The sequence below is a fragment of the Melanerpes formicivorus genome, unplaced genomic scaffold (assembly GCF_026170545.1).
Source record: "Melanerpes formicivorus ecotype bairdi unplaced genomic scaffold, bMelFor1.0.p_v2 SCAF_11, whole genome shotgun sequence".
In the NCBI taxonomy this organism is placed as follows: Eukaryota; Metazoa; Chordata; class Aves; order Piciformes; family Picidae; genus Melanerpes; species Melanerpes formicivorus.
The window spans coordinates 15,753,259-15,774,403 of record NW_027142363.1 but is presented as its reverse complement, the minus strand read 5'-3'; the positions used below and the strand labels follow the sequence as shown (position 1 = coordinate 15,774,403).

Sequence of the window (21,145 nt, the reverse complement as noted above, 5' to 3'; positions counted from 1 at the left end):
TAAAATCAGCTTTCAGAGTATACCCTGTGATCTGGCAGTTGTAATTTTCCACAGGCACTGGGAATTGTTTTCCACCCAGCAGTTCCCTACTAGGCTTTTTCCTCTTGTGCTTTTATTTTCATAGAGCCCATTCAATTCCTATGGGAGCCAGTTGTAGCTTTTCCACCGACTTCATTGCACAAGCCTCTCAATAATGACATTGCCAAGGGTGTGATCTTAGCTGTACTCCTGTCTTTCAGAAACAACTTTCAGCAGAAGAGTGCATCAGCTTTGCCTCTCTTCGATCATCCATGAGGCATGCAAGGCACTTTTCCCTGTGGCATCCAACAGTTCAGACACTTCAAATTTTCCAGAACCCTCTTAATATGTTGAATACTTATGCTTGAATCTCTCTGAGGCTAAAACATGAATCCATTAACAGTTTTACAGCAAACAATTAAAAAAAAGCCTCAGTGAAATGAATGTCAATCCCAATTACTCCTTCCCTTATTTCTTTCTTACCACAGTTTGCAGTGATGTTACAGTAATAAAGAATGGTTTGCTTTTCACAAGTGTGACCTTGTCAGAGGACAAAACTCACCAACTGAAACATGAATCCAAATAGTATGCCCAGATTTATTGTACAACAGCAGAGACAGGGTATGGGTTTCTCTGAAGAATGCTGATTATGAAGTGTGCAGCAGACAGAAACTTAACTTCCTCTACTGGCCCACAAGTCTTGCTTTTAAAGAAAAAAGTACTCCTATAGAACTTCATTCTTCCCTGATCTCTGTCTCTTACTGGGAGCTTTCTGCAGACCTAGCTTTTTTCCCCCCCCTCTTTTATTTTTTCCCAGCATATGCTGTTACAAAGGTTGCATGGTTTAGTTGGGTGGGTTGAATTAGTTGATAGGTTGGACGCGATGAGGACAGACTGAAGGAGTTGGGGCTGTTCAGTCTGGAGAAGAGAAGGCTCCTGGGTGACCTCATTGTGGCCTTCCAGTATCTGAAGGGGACCTACAGGAAGGCTGGGGAAGGACTTCTCAGGATCTCAGGTAGTGATAAGACTAGGGGGAATGGAATGAAGCTGGAGGTGGGGAGATTCAGGCTGGATGTGAGGAGGAAGTTCTTCACCATGAGAGTGGCGAAGCCCTGGAATGGGTTGTCCAGGGAGGTGGTTGGGGCCCCGTCCCTGGAGGTGTTTAAGAGCAGGCTGGATGAGGCTCTGTCCAGCCTGATCTAGTGTGGGGTGTCCCTGCCCATGGCAGGGGGGTTGGAACTAGATGATCCTTGTGGTCCCTTCCAACCCTGACTGATACTATGATACTATGATCTTGAAGGTCTCTTCCAACCTGGTCTATTCTATTCTATTCTATTCTATTCTATTCTATTCTATTCTATTCTATCCTATTCTATTCTATTGCCAATTGGGATATGGTGGCTGTGTTTTCTAAATTAAGCATTTATCCCACAGATAAATTTCTGGTGAAATCCGCTGCCTGTTCAAAGCTCTGATGGTTAAGAAAATGCTATAGAATTCATGAAACCAGTCAATTATTTGGAAGTTGATTGCAAATTGCTAAAAGGACACCCTTTTTATGTAATACCTGCTCTAAAAAGGGTATTATAGAATTTGTCTGCTGTGCTAGCTGTTAAAAAAATTCCATGTTCATCTAGGAATTCTTTTGCTATGTTTAAACCTCTAAAATGAAAGACTGGGAATGGCTTGTGTGAAGATAAACCGATCTGAAAACAATTCTATTTTTTCTTCTGAGGAGTAATTATCTTGAAAATCCGTGGAGCCTCCATTGTGAAAATCACTAATCCATCTAGAATAATGATTTGCAGGAATGCTACAGAAACAACTGAGGCTGCTCAATTTAATAACTAAATCCCCTCTGCTATCCCCAGTCTTGTCAAACTGGGAAATAAAAACACACAGCTTTGCTCTGGTTGCTTTTTTTTTTGCATAGTGAATTTGCTGTTCTTGTGTGATGGTCAGCCAGAGATTGAAATTCTCAGCCTGCTAGCAGACATAGAAGTAGACAAATCACTGTTCTGGCTGGTTAAGAATTCTTTCCAATGCTTTTTGAAAGGCTTTTTTTAAAACAAAACAAAACAAAGCACACAATAGTGGTAAACCAAATCCAAGTGATGTGCAGTCTGCTCTTCATGAGCCTCCTTTGCAGGGGGACTGGACTAGGTGATTTCCAGAGATCCCTTCCAATCCCTATCATTCTATGATTCTGTGTTGAAGAAATTTCGGTTCTCAGCAACTTGTTCCCAAATGTTAATGATTACTTTTTCTAGTGGAGTTGATTTTAATCATAAAAAGAAAGTTTCCCAGAAAACTACAAAGTTCAGAAGGCCTAGACCAGAGAAAGGACAATATTTATCTTATGGGGGTGGTGGAGTTAGTGATAACAATCTAATAATGCTTCAGGTTAGAAAAGTGAAGAGCCCACTGAAGTGACTGGGATTGAATATACATGCAGTGTTCAGTGCCTTCTTCATCTGCTCACATTTGTTACCAAGGTAGAGTCAAAACAGGAAGAAAATATTTGCAGATGCTATGATCTGTCAAGAATAGGTCAGGGCTAGGATATGGTTTAATAATTGCCTGTGGTGAATGCTAGACTGAACAGTATTTTCTCATTAAGCAGCATGAGTATAGTCTTTGTCCTCTCCCCAGATAGAGAAGAGAAATCTCTTTTTAGGAGTCTGTTTCACAGTTCTGGCATTTCTACCTTAAAAGGAACACATCTCATTGTAACAGTTTCCTTTTTATTTGATTCACTTTAGAACCATATCCTGTATTTCTCCTGGCCACAGCTGTTGATCTCTTTTATGCTATCCAGTGTCCTCACTGACTTGGTTTTGTAACAGTTCCCAAGTTAGTGCAAGCTGTCCTTTCAGAGAATCAAGTGCCTCGGTGTGCATCTATGTGTAACTGGCGCTGCAGTTTGTGTGCAGGTAACCAATGTAATCATAAGTTGCCACTACTTTCTAGTTCTGTGATCAGTTCCTTTTTGTCTGCCCAGATAAGGTTAACTATTGAAAGAAATTGTGCCCACACTGGAACAGTGCTTGTTAGGGCAGGAAATTGTCTGTGATTTTTGCAAATCCCAAGATAGTATTAGAACTGCCATTTTCACATTTCAAGCAGCTGTCATGAAGAAAAACCTTTCCCTCACTGCATATGGCTCATGGCTTAGAAAGCCAGTCATCCTATCGATCCTATGATATGATTTGTGAGTAGCTCCTTGCCTGTTTGAAGAGTGTTGATGGTAGATATTAATCTTAATTTACTTTAGATTTGTCCTTGACTCAGGAGCTAGTAAAGTCATTGTTTTAGGTAGAGATCGGCTCCCATCTCCTCCCCTTCAACTCACAGAATCCTACATAAATAAGATTAAGTTCACTGTTTCTAACATAATAGTTGAGCAAATAGTTCCCCAAAGTTTTCATAGTAGCAGTTCAAATCAAATATATGTCCAGATATTCATAGTTTCACAGTTTCATTCAGGGTTGGAAGGGACCACAAGGATCATCTAGTTCCAACCCCCCTGCCATGGGCAGGGACACCCCACACTAGATCAGGCTGGACAGAGCCCCATCCAGCCTGGGCTTAAACACCTCCAGGGACGGGGCCTTGACCACCTCCCTGGACAACCCATTCCAGGGTTTCACCACTCTCATGGTGAAGAACTGCCTCCTCACATCTAGCCTGAATCTCCCCACCTCCAGCTTCATTCCATTCCCCCTAGTCCTGTCACTACCTGAGATCCTGAGGAGTCCCTCCCCAGCCTTCCTGTAGGCCCCCTTCAGATACTGGAAGGCCACAATTAGGTCACCTCAGAGCCTTCTCTTCTGCAGACTGAACAGCCCCAACTCCTTCAGTCTGTCCTCATAGGAGAGCACTTTCAGTACATTCTACCGTGCACCTCTGCCAGAGTCCCCGAGCAAGAGTTTGGACATACATACAGTATGCAGAAATTGAAGCTTCATAGTGGATAAGGTGAGATAAGGTACAGTTCATTTGCATACTTTCAGTCACAGGCATTTCCAAGTCAAAAGCCACCACACCTCAGTCTGAATATGCCTGTTAAACTGCATGGACTGAGGCCAAAGGCTGAGGCTGGATTTCTCTCAACACATTGTGTTATAAACTCATTGCCTTTTTCAGTGGCATGAAGTGGTGGGGTACCACATAAAATAAAGCCACCTAGTGCAGTTCAACATGTATTGCACTTGTGAATAGATTATGTACACGGTAATACACAACACACAGAACATGCTTACTAAGTGTGCAGCTTTCCCCACATGAGGTAGTGATCAATCCTTTTTCACAATTTTCTACTCCAAACTCTACACAGATAAGTAACTAAAGATGGTTATGGGGTGTAATAGATATTTTGTCCATAAGCGTGGGGATAAGCATTGGAACTGGTAAGAAAGCTTTGCAGTCTTTGCTGTATTTGATATGTTTACTTAGCTTTTGCCTGTCACAGTTGCAAACAGCACTCCAAGCAGTTCATTAGGAAGCTGTCATTGCTGTCCAAACTGCAGTGCCAACAACAGCTAGTCTGGCTGCAAAAGGATCACTGAAAAATTTGGACTTATTTTTGCAACAGTTTAGCATTGGGTTTTACTTTTTTAGGATGGATTTTCTCATTCAGTGCACTAAAGTGGATGGACCACAGTGACTGCTGGGATGGGGTCCTCTGTATGTTGTTAATAAACAGTCTTCCCTTTAAAAAAATGGATTTATGTTCCTCATCAGTCTTTCACTCTGTTATGTTAAAGGGTCTCCAATTCCTGTGGGCATTGATGTGCAGGTAGAAAGCATTGACAGCATATCTGAAGTCGACATGGTAAGTTGGTTAGTAGAACTGGAATAAGGAATTTCAGCCAAAATTCAGGGGCTAAAAAAACCTCCAGCTGGATGATCTACAATCCCTACAAACCCTTAAAGAGCAAAACCTTGCCTTGAAGCATGCAAGTTATTTCATTTAAACTAGTATTATATCACAGCACAAGTTGAATCTCTCTCTGAGCAAGATGAACAGATTAGAATAGGCAGTGCTCTGATTTTAGGATGTCAACCACTCAGTAAGCCACATAGGCTTCCAGGTGAGCTCTTAGTGCCCTGCACGTTAGATGATGAGGCTTCACGTCCTTTGCTTATGCAGGGCTGAATATCCCCATGGCTTCTGTCGTGGGTGCAGCTGTAGCCATAGCAAATGGAAATAAACAGACTGAGTTCCAGAAATGGTTCTAGGCACAAGACACCCTCACTACAACCAAGGATGTGTGGCACTGGAATGCAAGCTGTTCATTCCTTAGCCAAAACTGCCACTAATAAACCCGCCCAGATATTAGTGCCAGGTTTCTCCATCCTAGAACATCAGGGCACGTTAACTTTGCAAACAGATCTCATTTACAATGTCGTCTCAGAGTGACTGTAGCTCCACTTCAAGTGCTGATTTTGCAACGTCAGTATTGTGGTGGGTTGAAGTCTCCCCCCAGCATTAACTCTAGCCAGACCAACTCAGTTAGAAGCAAATGAAGCCCCTCTTATTCCAGATATTTACCCAATGAACTTGTTTAGAATAATATTTTGCTTTCCTTTTTACACCCAATAGTGATTTATTTATATTTTTCTACTTTTCTGCTCAAAATCTGCAGCTAAATTTTAAAGGCATAGCCTAAAACCACCGCAGTATGAACCCTTGCATTCCTCTGCAAACCTACCCCAATTATAAAAACCCCATTGTAGGGGAAGACCTAAATGCCTTCCCAATAATCTCATCAGAAGCAATTCTTCTACTGAGATAAATGATGTCTGCCTAATAATGCAAAGTTCTGTGGGTGAGTACAGAGCAGTCAGTATGTGCAGAAGCTCAGGCTGGGCTGCAGCATCCCCTCCATCTCTTTCCACAGGTATACTTGCAGTCATGTTGTTTCTCTAAAGAGGTATTTTCCAACTGAAACAATTCTAGGCTCCTATGATATTAATAATATTATTTCTTTATGGTGCATTTCTTTCATAAATATACTAATCTAAAACCCTGTGCACAAAGCATAGCAAGTAGTGGATTTTACAAACTGACCAAGTGCTCAAGAAGAACTTAAATGACTCTCTTTGTAAAGAAACCACAGCTGAGTCTGGGAAAAGCTTGTGAAGATATTCAAAGGAAATCTGTTTCCCTTTGCCTTTGGTTAATCTTCCAGCTTCTTTATCACTTCCCTGATGGCCCAATCAGGCAGACCACTGAAATCTGTACAAGTTTTATCTGAAGATCAATTAAGTATAAACCTCAGACTTAGACACCAGTGACAAGACAAACAGCCAGTATCTCAGAGGGAGTTCTAGTCTGTATTTAGTGTCATTTGATTCCTCTTTTTGAGGATCTACCAGATGATGTCCAGAGAAAAAAAAATGATCCTTTGCATGAGTTGATTACATTGTGCTGTTTCCTACTGCATGTGAATAAAACAAGCATTGTCTTCTTTTATCTTTAATTAAACAAAGGACTTCACAATGACTTTATATCTCAGACATTACTGGAAGGATGAGAGACTTTCATTTCGTAGTAACAAAAACAAAAGTATGACTTTTGATGGAAGACTGATAAAAAAGATCTGGGTACCTGACGTGTTTTTTGTACACTCCAAAAGATCTTTCATCCATGACACAACTGTGGAAAACGTCATGCTGCGAGTATACCCTGACGGCAATGTCCTCTTCAGTCTACGGTAAGAACAGTACCTTTTATAAGAAAATATGTGACTTACAGTTGTGGACCAAGAGTGTGTGCAGTGAGAAATCACTGGAAATACCTGCAGTTGAGATTCTGATGCTGAACTGGCATTAATCCCCTGGTATCTGATAACAGAAACTGGTTACCAGTGTACTACTGGGAAGATAAATTTCGGGTTGGTAACATCTAGATAACATCCTTCACATGTTGTTTCCTGTCACAGGTTAATGGCATTTTTTCATCTGTTGCAAATGGCACTGAAGCTTGTCAAGTATTGATTCATTGCCAGTGATTTTAGCAGGGGAGAAGTCCCCCCTTTTATTGTGTGGTGGTCCAGCCCCTCTCCCTGCATGTGTGGCCAGAACGTGCAGGGAGAGATGCCAAACCCCACCTCCGCCTACATCAGGGTGAAGGATCCTGCACGTGCATCTGCTAGCTTTGGGGGGCCACAGGCACCGGCAGTGGTCATCATAAAGTTCCAGCTGTTGTTTTTTCCCGGTCATCCTTGCATGCTTTCCTAATTAGTCTTGCTTTCAAGACTCCCTCCTGCCAGTTCCTTATCTCAGAGCAGTGTGTTCTGCCTATGGAGTCAAAAATATTCGTGGGCCAACCATGGACTGTTTCCCAATTCACCCTTCCTAGTACCTGCCATGTTAACCTGTCCTAATACAGCCTTTCAAATCTGCTGTGTTGGGTTTGCATGGCAAGGTTTTAGCAGTGGGAGAACTACAGGGGTGGCTTCTGTGAGAAGCTGTTAGCAGCTTCCCCCATATCCACTGTCAGTCATCTCCCAGATGGACCCACAACCAGCCAATGCTGAGACCATCACTCATGGTGGTAGCACCTCTGTGATAATGTATTTCAGAAGGGGAAGCAAATCTGCACAACAGCAGCTGGAGAGAGGCATATGAATACATGAGAGAAACTCTGCAGACACCAAGGTTGGTAAAGGAGTAGGAGGAAGTGCTCCAGGTGCCAGAGCAGAGATTCCCTGCTTCCCATGGAGTTAAACAGTGGAGCAGATACCTATGTGCAGCCTGTGGAGCATCCTATGACAAAGAAGATAAATGCCTCAAGGAAGTTGTAGCCTCATGGGCATCCCATGCTTGAACAGGCTCCTGATAGAACCTGTGGACCTGTGAGGAGAGGAACCCATATGGGAGCAGGTTTGCTGGTAGGACTTGTCACCTTGTGAGGGATTCACACTGGAACAGTCTTTTCCAGTCTGAAGGTCTGTGCCCCATGGAAAGCACCCATACTGGAGCAGTTCATGAGGAATTGTAGCCCATGGGAAGGACTCTCATGCTGGAGAGTTTTGTGGAAGACCACATGCTGGAGTGGTGTGAAGAGTCCTCCCTGTGAGGAGGAAGGAGCAGCAGAAAAAAATGTGTGATGAACTGACTGCAACCCCCATTCCCTGTCCCCCCACTGCCACTAGGGGAGAGGAGGTAAAGAATTCAGGGGGAAAGTTCAGTCCAGGAAAAAGGAATGTGTGAGGTAAAGATGTTTTATGATTTGAGCTTATGTCTCATTATCCTACTCTGATTTGATTAGTAATAAATTTATTTTCCCCAAGTTGAGCCTGTTCTGCCCATGATGGTAATTGGTGAGTGATCTTCCTTTTCTGATCTTGAGCTATGAGCCTTTCATTGCATTTTCTTTCCCCTGTCCAGTGGAGGAAGAAATAGAGTGGCTTGGGTAGGCATCCAGAGCCCAGGCAAAGTCAGCCCACTGCACCTTGGATACTCCTCAAAACACGGCATTGGTGTTAACTGAGGCTTCAGATGGACATGGAGAGCAGACTGTTGCTGATGATACCAGCAGTGTTAGACAGGGGCATTGTTACTACAAGGAACTGGACAGCAATGCCAGGACTGGAACAAGGTCATCAAATATGTCTCCCTGTGCTATTTCTTTTCTTTATGAACATATTTGGATAATGTATCAGAATTAGTTTTTATGGAGGATGTTTTTGCCCTAGGGTCAAGGCCCTGAGGCCTGTGCATTGCAGAAATTAGGGTTCTCCAGTTTCTTACTCATCAGGCCTGTGCACAGAGGTGAATAATTCACCTCCTCTGGATAGTTTGAATATTTATGCAAGTAGTTGAAAAGCTGGCTATGTAATAATTGTTCCAAAAAGTAATGAGTTTATCTGCTTGTCATGAAGTCACGCAGAAACCCTCACAACAGCTGCACTCCACTTTAGAACAGTATATGGTCAAAAATCACACTGACAAGTAAGAAGCAACTGGGGGATATGTATTTTCTTGCTGTATTATTTCCATGCTTCATGAGAGAGAGGAAGGGAACAGAGGAACTACATTCATACACTGAGGCTTAGAGCAGTGGCTCTCCATGTGAGGGGTATGATGTACAATCAGCAAGGGGAAGGAAGAGTGGCACTGAGACATGAGATAGGTGAACACATTCTGTCAGCTCGCTGGAGAGGTAAAGTGTCCTCAAAATTAACAGTAAAAAATTGTGCACAAATAGTTATAAACCAAAGGGAGGATGTGATGGGAAGGCCAGAAATGGAGAGAATGGGAAAAGTGAGATGGAAGGGATAGAAAAGGGGGAAGTAGAGACAAGGGGCAGATACAGTGTGAATCAATTTGCTAAGTTTTCTTGTTGCATGGAGTCCCCTCTGTGATGGCAGCCCTTGCTGTGTGGCATGCATCATGTTTTCAAGTTAGTGCTCCACTTTTCTCCTTGCCCTTGGCCTCTTTGCTTTCACAGTTATCTTTCCCTAGCCCTGATGTGTGCACTGGATGACTCTTCCTTGCTTGGACAGGTTAACTTGCAGCCAGACCCACCTTCCTGTGCCAGTGAATAGCAGAGCCCCGAAGTTCCTCCCAAACCTGTGGATTTCTTCCTCAATGAAAGCAAGAAGGGCAGGTGTCGTGTCCTCTTCCTTTCCTTCTCTATCAGTCCTTATCAAACTGAGAAGCAAGAAAGACCATTTATGTTTAAAAAGATTTGCTTTCTTACTGATGTAGAGTTATCTCACTATCTTGAAGTAATTTTAGAAGCCTCTGAAAAAAAGTAGAAAAACTCAGTCATTAGGATTCTAAACAGCAGATTGTTTGGACAGTGGTCTGCACAGCCCCAAGAAAGTGTGAATATTATGATTTAATGCCTGTTTTTCTGATCCTTTCTGCAGAATAACAGTCTCTGCTATGTGTTTCATGGATTTCAGTAGGTTTCCTCTGGACACTCAAAACTGTTCTTTAGAACTGGAGAGCTGTAAGTTTAATTCATACCTGTTCTTCACATGCATTCTTACCAGCACTCCATCTTGTTCATAATACCTTTATCACTTACTTTGGTGTGTGACCTGAAACATTCAACCTCTGTATATTAAACTGTGACTTGTTTGGGATCTTTCCAGAGCTTGATGAGCTTTGGGAAGACAGAAAACCCATGATGTACCCTGCTTTGTTTTACTGGGTTGATATTCCAAGGCCAAATCTGAAAATGCTTCCTTTGTCAAAAATCATGGTCTTGTTTCAGGGGGTGGGAGGGAAGGTGCAAGTTAAAAGTAAAATGTTGATATTTGACCTCACGAAAAACGAGAATGAGTGCTTGTGGTGCTGTGAAACGTCTGCTTTCTCAGCCCTGACTCAGCTTTTTGTAGTAAACTATAAAGCTGGACAACAAAAAGTAATTCTGTTTTGCAAAGCCTCTTAATGTCTTAAAATATATTCCTACTTGGATTGTGAGGAAAACTAGGATGCTGGCTTGTTGTTTAGTCTTGGAAAAGAGAACAAATCCCAAGCACTTGGGCAGTCTGCTCAATATAGCAGCTCCAGAGTTCTGGTCCTATGTGCCCTATGACCCTGAGCACGCCCATGTCCTCCATCTGTCAGGTAAGCAGGTGGCAGGGCACAGGACTGGCCTCCATTTGGGCCAAGATGCAATATGGCTCTGGCCATTTTTTCTATGGCAACTAAATGGCAAATTGCTGTGAAAAAATATTTCTTTGGGGTTTTCCTAAATTGTTGTAGTGGTCTCTTATCCCTAAGAGACTTAAGAAAGGAAGGAAAGAAAGGAGGGAAAGTAAGGAGAACAGAAGCATTATTCCAGCAGGTGATTAAGTTTTTACTTTCTCATAGATGCATACAATGAAGATGATCTGATGTTATACTGGAAACATGGAAACAAGTCCCTGAGCACAGATGAGCACATCTCCCTCTCGCAGTTTTTCATCGAAGAATTCAGCGCTTCCAGTGGACTAGCTTTTTACAGCAGTACTGGTATAGTAAGCCTCTGTCATTAGAAAGAAGAGCACAGGATGCAATAATGCAGAATGTCTTTCACATCCAAATTCATTACTGCAGAGAGATCTGTTACAATGAGGTCTGTCTGACAATAAGAACCTGGAGGGGGGAGGGAGGGGGGAAAAAGGTACAACAACCAAATATATGCTGTTGTGAGCTCCTGCAAAATTACAGTGCTTCTCTGAAGGCCACTGGAGTGTTGAGTTATACAGAAAAGCTTGAAAATGCAAACCCTAAAAGATGAAGTACTAGGAAGCAAACAACAGGAACTCCAGTTTGGTTTATTGTCTAAAATCTCCTCATTTTTGGCGCTGTAAAATGTCATTAAAAGTCTGGTGACAATAAGATCATTTATAACCTATTGAGCTCTAACTCATGGTTTGCTTGATGTTCCATGTTTATACATAAAGCTGCAGAAAAGAAATCCCATGATGTCAGTGCTGCACTGTTTAAACACAGGTATCTTCCCCAGACAGGTTTTTATTTCTCCCTGTAGTTCCTTAATTCTACTTTCCTGCAAACTCCACAAGGCCTGAGGAGTTTATCATAGTTCAATTTCATTCAAGGTGGCCTTTATTTTCTTTGTATTTGTACATGCAATTATTAATTTTGAAATACCTCTCTCTGAAAGTAGTCTAACCATACAGAATCACAGAACATATTTGGTTGAAGAGACCTTCAAGGTCATCTATTCCAACATTTGCCCCAGCACAGCAGGGTCAACAATAATCCATGTCCCTAAGTGGCAGGGATGATGACTCCACCACTGCTCTGGCCAGACTATTTCAGTGTTTGTTAACACTTTCAGTGAAGAAATATTGACCAATATCCAGCCTAAACCTCCCCTGGCACAGCTTGTATCCATTTCCTCTAGTTCTGTTGCTTCCTTCTAGGGTGTAGGTGCTGGCCCCCTTGCTCCAGCCTCCTTTCAGATAGCTGTAGAGAGCAATAAGGTTTGCCCTCAGCTTCTTTTTCTCCAGGCTGAACAACCCCAGCTTCCTCAGCTAGGCACTTGTGCTCTAGGCCCTTCACAAGCCTCATTGCACTTCTATGTCCTTCTTATAGTAAGGGGCCCAGAACTGAACACAATACAAAATATTCAAGGTGTGGCCTCACCAGTGCTGAGTACAGGGGGATGATCACCTCCCTGGGTATACTGCTGATTCAGTTGACTATCAACCAATACTCACAAGTCCCTTTCCAAGTTGCAGCTTTCCAACCACACATCCCAAGGTCTGTAGTTTACCCATGGATTTGTTGTGACCCAGGTGCAGGACCTGGCACTTGGCCTTATTGAACCTCACCTAACTGTCTTTGGCCCATCTGTCTAATGTATCTAGATCCTACTTAAAGCTTCCCTACCCTCTAGCAGACTGACACACCCAACCAGCTTGGTGTCATCTACACATTTATTGAGGTTGCACTCAATCCACTCATCCAGATCATTAATAAAGATATTAAAGAGAACATATACTTTTAACCAGATGAAACAGCATGTTTGGTATTGTCCTGAGTCGACTCATTTCAGTGTGGATATTGCCCTCTATGTCAAGGTGGATTAATAAAATAGCAATTATCCCATATAATACAGTGACATGCATATCACCTTTTAAAAAAGCCTTTAAGACATCCAGGAAAGCTGCAGATAGATTTATTGACTGTATCTTATTTACAGAATAGCTTCTTTTTGCATTTTTAAAAAAGTTTTCAGTGCCTGATATGAATGCAGAAATCCCAGTTTAATTTATGGTGCAGCCTAAGCAGTGAGGAATTCACAGCTTGATCAGGTTCTTCATGCTTATCTCTTGCTTGTGTATGATCTAAGAACAGCTCCAGCTTTCAAGAGCCACTGTCATATGAGAGGAGAGGGAGTGATACTTTACTATCATAACTGCCATGCTGAGAGCTACATCAAATTTGTCGTTGTTGCAAGAAGGAGACTGGGATATTTTCCACCAAATTGCCATCACTTTGTTGAAATTGGGTCCTGGGAACTCAGCTGACTTCTGTCTGCCTTGCTATTCTCATTAAAAAAGCCCCAGCACTTATGCAAGCAAATACGGCCTAGGGCACAAGAGTGGAACCTCATGCCACCCCCTGTCCAGCCTTTGCCAGCACCTTCATAGCACCTTTGTCTTTGCAAAGTTTAACTGCTTAAAATTTATGTGCAGATATTTTGATCATGAGTTTACCCAGTAAGGTAAAAGGAAGAGGAAAGATTTTTTAAAGTCACACTGGGAAGTACCAGAATAATTCTGTGTGCCATGGTTGTTAATTAGAGCAATGCCCTTCATAGACACACACTTTCATTTGTCTTTGAGGATTTGTTTCATCTAGTGCTCTCTACAACTACCTGAAGGGAGGTTGTAGCTAGGTGGGGGTTGGTCTCTTCTAGGCAACCAGCACCAGAACAAGAGGACACAGTCTCAAGTGTGCCAGGGGAGGTTTAGGCTGGAGGTGAGGAGAAAGTTCTTCCCAGAAAGAGTAATTGGCCATTGGAATGTGCTGCCCAGGGAGGTGGTGGAGTCACTGTCCCTGGAGGTGTTCAGGAGGGGATTGGATGTGGCACTTGAAGGCATGGTTTAGTTATTCATGAGGTGTTGGGTGATAGGTTGGACTTGATGATCTCTGAGTTCTTTTCCAACCTTATTGGTTCTATGATTCTATGATCTAGGACACTCCACTTTCTCTTGTTTTTTTTTATTTTGCTTCTTATTGTAAGAAAACAATTACACACAGACCCTGCCTTCTGAAGTAAGAGTGGGGATCAATCAGCTCAACTCTAATGGAATACATATCCTCCTGATGAGTCTTGAGTAAAAAGGGATAAAAATGATGATCACAAAGCAGCTGGTCTACATTTCAGGTTCTGCATTTCCTTTCTTGTGAATCTCAGTGAACTGCACAAGCATAGCTTTTAGGCTTTTGGAGTTCTTTGGCACCCAAAGGAACAATAATGTCAATCTATTTTAAAGAGAATAATTTTTTAAGCAAAAAATCCTGTCCACAATTGAAAACATATAGTGCATGTTAAACATTTGATAGAGTAATTGTTGAGATATTCTTTCGTATAAAGTCTCTCTTTGTGATAGCATGACAGCTTCAGCACAGGCTCATCAATGTCTGCTTTTGTGCTGGACAGGCAGATGCTGCCCAACCGACCACTTTTGTCTTCCAACTTCACTGTAAACTGATTTCTCTCCCGTGGCAGCAGGTGTAGCGCACAGGCACGCAGGCAGAGCATGCCGAACAGTTCACTAGATGGCAGCCGCTCCTCTAAAGTCAGCGCTGAGCAGGCAAACGCGCCTGACGGCAAGGAAAGACGTGCACCTTGTCCCTTGGGATTCGTAACTTGAGAGAAGGCAGGCTACTCTTTTTCAGGGAGGCAGGGAGATGGCTTCGCTGTCCTAGCTGGACTGGACAATTACATACTGTCTGTATTCTCCTGCGAGTTTAATCTGAAGTCTATTCACTCTTCTCTCTTTTTATTTTTTTTTCCTTTAATTTTCTTTTTCCTTTAATTTTCCTTTCCTTTTCTTTTCTTTTCTTTTCTTTTCTTTTCTTTTCTTTTCTTTTCTTTTCTTTTCTTTTCTTTTCTTTTCTTTTCTTTTCTTTTCTTTTCTTTTCTTTTCTTTTCTTTTCTTTTCTTTTCTTTTCTTTTCTTTTCTTTTCTTTTCTTCTCTTCTCTTCTCTTCTCTTCTCTTCTCTTCTCTTCTCTTCTCTTCTCTTCTCTTCTCTTCTCTTCTCTTCTCTTCTCTTATCTTTTCTTTTCTTCTCTTTTATTTTCTTCTCTTTTCTTCTCTTTTCTTCTCTTTCCTTCTCTTTTCTTTTCTCTCTTCTCTTCTCTTCTCTTCTCTTCTCTTCTCTTCTCTTCTCTTCTCTTCTCTTCTCTTCTCTTCTCTTCTCTTCTCTTCTCTTCTCTTCTCTTCTCTTCTCTTCTCTTCTCTTCTCTTCTCTTCTCTTCTCTTCTCTTCTCTTCTCTTCTCTTCTCTTCTCTTCTCTTCTCTTCTCTTTCTCTTCTCTTCTTTCTCTTCTCTTCATTTGTTTTCTTTTAATTTTCTAACCTCAGTTATAACCTCAGTTATTTTGTTTCTGCAGTAGTGATGCTTCCTTCCCAAGGCAGTGCTATTCCAATGAGGTAGGACGGTTTGTAAAGCAGTATGTAAAAACAAGGTGCTGGCAATATATCTTAGGCATTTAGTATTACTGCTGTGGATACACCATTTGTACTGGAGGCAGGGTGCCAGTGCAAAGAGCTCACAACTAACACAGCTCTCCTCCTCCCCAACCCATTCCTCTCTCTTTCTTGCACAGGGTGGTACAATCGGCTTTTTATAAACTTTGCGCTCCGGAGACATATTTTCTTTTTTCTGCTACAATCCTATTTCCCAGCCATGCTGATGGTGATGCTGTCTTGGGTTTCATTTTGGATTGACAGAAGAGCTGTTCCTGCCAGGGTATCACTAGGTAAACCATTAATGTATATTCTTTGGGGAAGCATCGAATGGATAGGGGAGAGGTTTTGCAGTTTCCATAGCTACTTACTTAGACAGGGTGAGAGAAGTTAGTGCTACAGGATGGAGTCAGAGTGGTTGGAGAGCAGCCTGAATTGCTAGATCTGACTGTAGATCTTGTCTGTGCTTTAATCCAGTATTTTAGTAATATGGGCATGTGCCACACCTCTCTGCTCTCTATGCCATGGTTTCTGTTTACAGGAAAAATGGAAAAGGATTTTGCTTTATGATGAGCATCTGCTGTTCATTTGCTACAGGCTGGGGTGAGAGTGGCTGGAGGGCAGCTAGGCAGAAAGGCACCTGGGGGTACTGGTTGACATCCAGCTGCACATGAGCCAGCAGTGTAACCAGGTGGCCAAGAAGGCCAATGGCATCCTGGCCTGAAGCAGGAATAGTGTGGCCAGCAGGAGCAGGGAAGTCATTGTGCCCCTGTACTCAGCACTGGTTAGGCCACACCTTGAGTCCTGCGTGCAGTTCTGGGCCCCTCAATTTAAGAAGGACATTGAGACTCTTGAATGTGTCCAGAGAAGGGCGACGAGGCTGGGAGAGGCCTTGAGCACAGCCCTGTGAAGAGAGACTGAGGGAGCTGGGATTGCTTAGCCTGGAGAAGATGAAGCTCAGGGGAGACCTTCTTGCTGTCTACAACTCCCTGAAGGGAGGTTGTAGCCAGGTGGGGGTTGGTCTCTTCTCCCAGGCAACCAGCCCTAGAACAAGAGGACACAGTCTTACACTGCCATAGGGAAGTTTAGACTGGAGGTGAGGAGAAAGTTCTTCCCAGAAAGAGAGATTGGCCATTGGAATGTGCTGCCCAGGGAGGTGGTGGAGTCACCATCCCTGGAGGTGTTCAGAGGGGGACTGGACGTGGCACTTGAAGCCATGGTTTAGTTAGCCATGAAGTGTTGGACTTGATGATCTATGAGGTCTTTTCCAACCTTGTTGATTCTATGATTCTATGAAGTTTATCAGGCAATTGCCTGAACAACACTATTAATGCCACTGTTGTCACTACCACAAACTTCTTTAGTCAATGTCAGGATTTGGAAATGAGATGTTTGATCATCAAAGTTAACAGGTACTAACAAGTCATCAATGCCTCCTTGCATCCATGGTTGTGAGAGAGACTTAACAGGTGCAGCACAATCTATCTAAAAGCTTTGCAGCTCTGCTTCTTCTCTACAAACATTTGATATCTTCCTACCAGCCTGAAACCATTTCCTGATTTGTCCTATGTAGCAAAGTCTTTCTTTGCTAGGCACCTGGAAAATATTTGCTTTGGTGTCTTATCTCTGTAAGGAAGACAGGCACCTGTGGAAAGTAAAGAGTAAACTGGGCATGTTTCTGCTCTCACACATCTAGCTTAGAACACCACAGCTCAGGAGAAAAAGGTTAATTAGCACCTCTGTCAAGATCTAATGGAAGTTTGTTATCTAATGTAAATATAATGCAGCTGAGTCCTAAACCATTGACTTAAGAATTAATAAGAAAGCTTCTGTTCTTTCTTCTCACTGATGCTGAGAAGCAAACTCTATGTTGCTTCATTTCTCAGACAAGTGAAAACTTGAGGAACTTGTGTAAGAAACACACCTGTGTGTACTGAGAGAGCTTGAATGTCTGCCTGTACCTGTAACAGTCCAGAAAAAAAACAGGACTGTAGCTACCTCAGGTCCCTTTCTAACTGTGTTCCTTATGCTGCAGAACCACCAGTGTTGTCTCCCTCCTGTTAGAACATGGTGTGGCACAGCTCTAACTGCACACACTGAGCAGAAGGATGATTAACTGGTTTCAGTATTGTATGTGATAAGTCCTTCATGGTTCACTCCACTTTTCAGAGCATGTGCAATGAAGTTAAAGGCAGTGTCAATCATATGCCCTCACAAAGCTGTGCCTTCCAAGCAATGATGATGAGTTAAACAGAAGCAGCTGGCCAGTATTATGATAACCTCCCCTTTTTCTTTGGCAGGTATAACTACAGTGCTGACAATGTCAACTATCATGACAGGAGTTAGTGCCTCAATGCCTCAAGTGTCTTACATAAAGGCTGTGGATGTGTATTTATGGACCAGCTTCCTTTTTGTCTTCCTGTCTGTCATCGAATATGCAGCAGTGAACTATCTCACCACAATTGAAGAGCGAAATCAACTCAAAAAGAGGGGCAAGGTACAATACTCTGTTTTATTGCCTTCAGAAAACATCACAGAAACCAGAGTAATCCTGATACATGCTGTGATAACAATACAGTAACCATCTCTGTGACTCCACTCTATATCTCACTTGGCTGAAGGGAGGAAATATATCATCCTCTTGAAAAGGTCTGTGCTTTCTCTCCCTTCTTTTTCCTGTGGCAGAGATTAGGGAATACACTTCCTGCTTTATTTATTCTCCCCCTTTTTTCTCTTTTTACCCAGAGGAAGGCAACATTCATTCTGTTCTTGAATATTTATTGATCAAGGTATTTTTTCTCTCTCTGAAATATACCCAAGAATACATTTATGAATGATTCCTTCCTGAGTCTATTTCTCCTTCTCCTGCTTCACATTTTCAATTAGGAAGATGGGTTTAATGATGCCTTTTCTCCCAAGATCAGATGAATGATCATTTTAAGAAAAGTTTCTCTGAAGCAGAAATAGTCACATCAAATATAGGCTTTCTATTAAGCACTCACTTAAAACCTCTGCTTCAAGAATATCTGCCATGTAAAATCATTTCTTGCAAAACCACAAGGGGGGAAACACAAAAAAGGTGCCTGTGTTGCTCACATGATTTGATAATCCCATTAAAAAACTACTCATGGAAATGTTTGAAGTAATTTAGGATAGACTAGACTAGACTAGACTAGAATAGAATAAGCCAGCTTGGAAAAGACCTTTGAGATCATTGAGCCCAACCTATCACCCGACACCATCTAATCAACTAAACCAAGGCAACAAGTGCCTCATCCAGGCTCCTCTTAAACACCTCCAGTGATGGTGACTCCACCACTTCCCTAGGCAGCCCAGAAACCTACAGGACAGGCAGAGTTTGATTTTTTCTACTTCAGAAACTGGAGCACATATTGTCAGCCAGAATCTGGCAATAACTAGTCAGACAAGTGTGTTTTATCATATGCATCCCCTTTCCTTGCTCTTGGCCTGCCCAAGGGAGCAAAACTGTGAGGTAGCCTTGTTCCCCATTTGCTCTCCACAGAGTGACCAACACAGAAGAGTAACCTTTCTTTATTGTCTGTTTTATTTACTTATAACTTACTAAGATGGCTCCTGCTAGACACAGAATAACTATTCTTTGTTGCCAGGCTTCAGGAATGTACAGTATTGATGCAGTGCAAGCAATGGCTTTCGATGGCTGCTTTCACGACACGGATGTGGACATGGAGCTGACTGCTTTCTCAGACCGCTGTGAGCAGGATGAGAGCCGGGCACAAGCAGCAGGTGTCTCCAGTACGGACACAACTCGAATAAAGAGGAAGAGGTCTCTGAAGGGAAATGTGGGCAGGATTATTTTACAGAACAATCATGTTATAGACACATATTCCAGGATTATATTTCCCAGTGTGTATATTGTGTTCAATGTTTTTTACTGGGGTTTGTACATATGAACAAAGCCACCGTAAGCTAGACACTAATTGTGTATGAGGGCAGCATCATGCTCCAAAGTAATGCAACAGCAGTGAAGGAGAAGTTTCTGAAACTGACTTCTGTATCGTACCAGGACTTGTTTGGTTAGCAGCAAAATTATTTAATGAAAAAAGTTTGATTTTTTTTTTCAATTGGACTGTGCAATGCTTCAAAGGGGCAATCTAATGCACATAGGACTACTACATTAGCATAGAAGTGGTTGCTCACTAAAGGAGCCCTTTGTCACCCACCTAAACAGCAGCTGCCACCTCAGGTATCATTCAGTTTTTAATCTACATTCTAACCATTCCTCTGTGATCAGCCTTTCTGGTTGCTCTCCACTTGTAGTCCATTTTAGTAGACAGCACCAATCACCTTCAAATATCTCCTACCCTTATTTCACTTGTTGCATTTTGAACTTGCCAGTCACCTCAGCAGCATTTGTCCTCAGATGGTAAATAGGAGGAAAGTGATTATGGCTTATCAGTGAAGTAGGGGCCAGCAGACAGCAGGAAACAAAGCTGATGAGACTTTGTACGTTGCACACCATCCACACCTCAAGAAATCCCCTCAGCCTGTTTAGCTGTCCCTGACTTTCCACAGGACAATTGGTAAGGGCCTCAATTTTGAAGAAATCTCGCTCACTAATCCCTGAGTCAGCACAGAAACAATGTCCCAGACCCTGTGCATGCAGTATTTCACAACCACCTCCCAGGTAGATGACTAGCATCATCTGCACAAGCTCTGCCTCTCTAGTGACATCTACACACTTGTGCCTCATGTAGACCTGCTGTAGTAAGCTGCTTTCCATATACCTGTTCATTTCAGAAACACAGGCTTTGAGGAAAGGATTTGGGAAAACTTTGTCAAGAAAACAAACTTTGTCTTCAGCAGAATCCACTGCTTCTGCTTTGCATTGCGTACACCAGGGTGGGATTTTGCCCCCTCCCTTTCCCTGTGGCTTTTAAGATCAAATGTTACAGTGTGGAGAAGCTACAGATGCCTGCTTGCAGCAGTGATCCTGTGCACAGTTCAGGATATCACAGGAAATAAAAGGAAGCAGATGTGCCAAAGCAGACCCAAATACAGGAATTGTGTTGGTTCCATATGAATCCTCCACGGAAACAGCCTTAGGTTCAGACTGAGGAGGTTGAATTAAAGATGTTCAGGGACACATACAGAAAGTGTTCACAGCTCTAGAAAAGAATCAAGACTATTTTTGTCACCTTCCCACAATAAGGAGCATTTTCCACTTAAATTCCTTGGGTTTGTCTGTCATTTAATTAAGTGAGTTTACATTTACAAAGTCAATTCAAAATGATAATTTGTGGTGGCAAAAATGTCACAAGGCAAATGCTTGGTCACTGCTTGGTCAAGATGAGGAAATGGGAATAAATTTGGAAGCCTGAACCACTCTCTGGTTTATTTGATTTCCCTGCTCCAGCCAATACTGTTTGCTCATAGCATGGTGACATCTCTTTCAAAAAGCTGTATTGTTCAAGCTCACAGCGACGGAGCTGGAGAAGCTGTTCACACACTGCATGCCAGCTAATTGAAATCTGATGGAGTGGGTAGTTTGGAAGCCAGTTCACTGCCAGACAAATGATCAGAGCTAAGATGGCTTTGATACTCTTCCATGAAATCCCGTCATGGAAAGCAGAGCTGTGCTAGGAATGACAGTACTGGGAAAACCAAAGGACATGCAGCTTTGGCAACAGCAACATCACACTAGACATCAAGCTGAGCAAATATGTAATACAGATGCATAAAAAAAATATGACCATGACAGCCTCTTTATTATGGAGGCACCCTGCACAGATGTTCCAGATTGCCTGAGAAGATCCCATCTAATAATTGCTCCAGATGTGTGCATCCTAAACTTTCCACATGAACTAACATAACACCGTTGTTTTCATGCAAGTTTTTAATCCACCTTACAGGAAGAAGTATTTTGTTGTGTAGCCAACAACAAATCCTCAGCCTCTGACAGAAAAAAATACC

The 21,145-nt window shown here is 42.4% G+C and overlaps 1 protein-coding gene across 3 annotated transcripts in view; it reads left to right on the top strand.

Annotated features, from left to right (window-relative positions):
• The window catches only part of GABRR3 (gamma-aminobutyric acid type A receptor subunit rho3), a 43,448-nt gene extending 22,845 nt beyond the window's left edge, over window positions 1-20,603 (top strand). For 2 of the 3 annotated variants that reach the window (XM_068144647.1, XM_068144646.1), the window contains exons 4-10: window positions 4,785-4,852; window positions 6,514-6,737; window positions 9,903-9,985; window positions 10,855-10,995; window positions 15,334-15,486; window positions 17,494-17,690; window positions 18,823-20,603. In XM_068144647.1, the coding sequence (XP_068000748.1) occupies window positions 4,785-4,852; window positions 6,514-6,737; window positions 9,903-9,985; window positions 10,855-10,995; window positions 15,334-15,486; window positions 17,494-17,690; window positions 18,823-19,125 (1,169 nt within the window). In that variant the 3' untranslated portion in view covers window positions 19,126-20,603. The remainder of the gene's footprint in view (window positions 1-4,784; window positions 4,853-6,513; window positions 6,738-9,902; window positions 9,986-10,854; window positions 10,996-15,333; window positions 15,487-17,493; window positions 17,691-18,822) is intronic. The other variant, XM_068144648.1, reaches the window with a different exon arrangement.
• The last annotated feature ends 542 nt before the right edge of the window (window positions 20,604-21,145 follow it).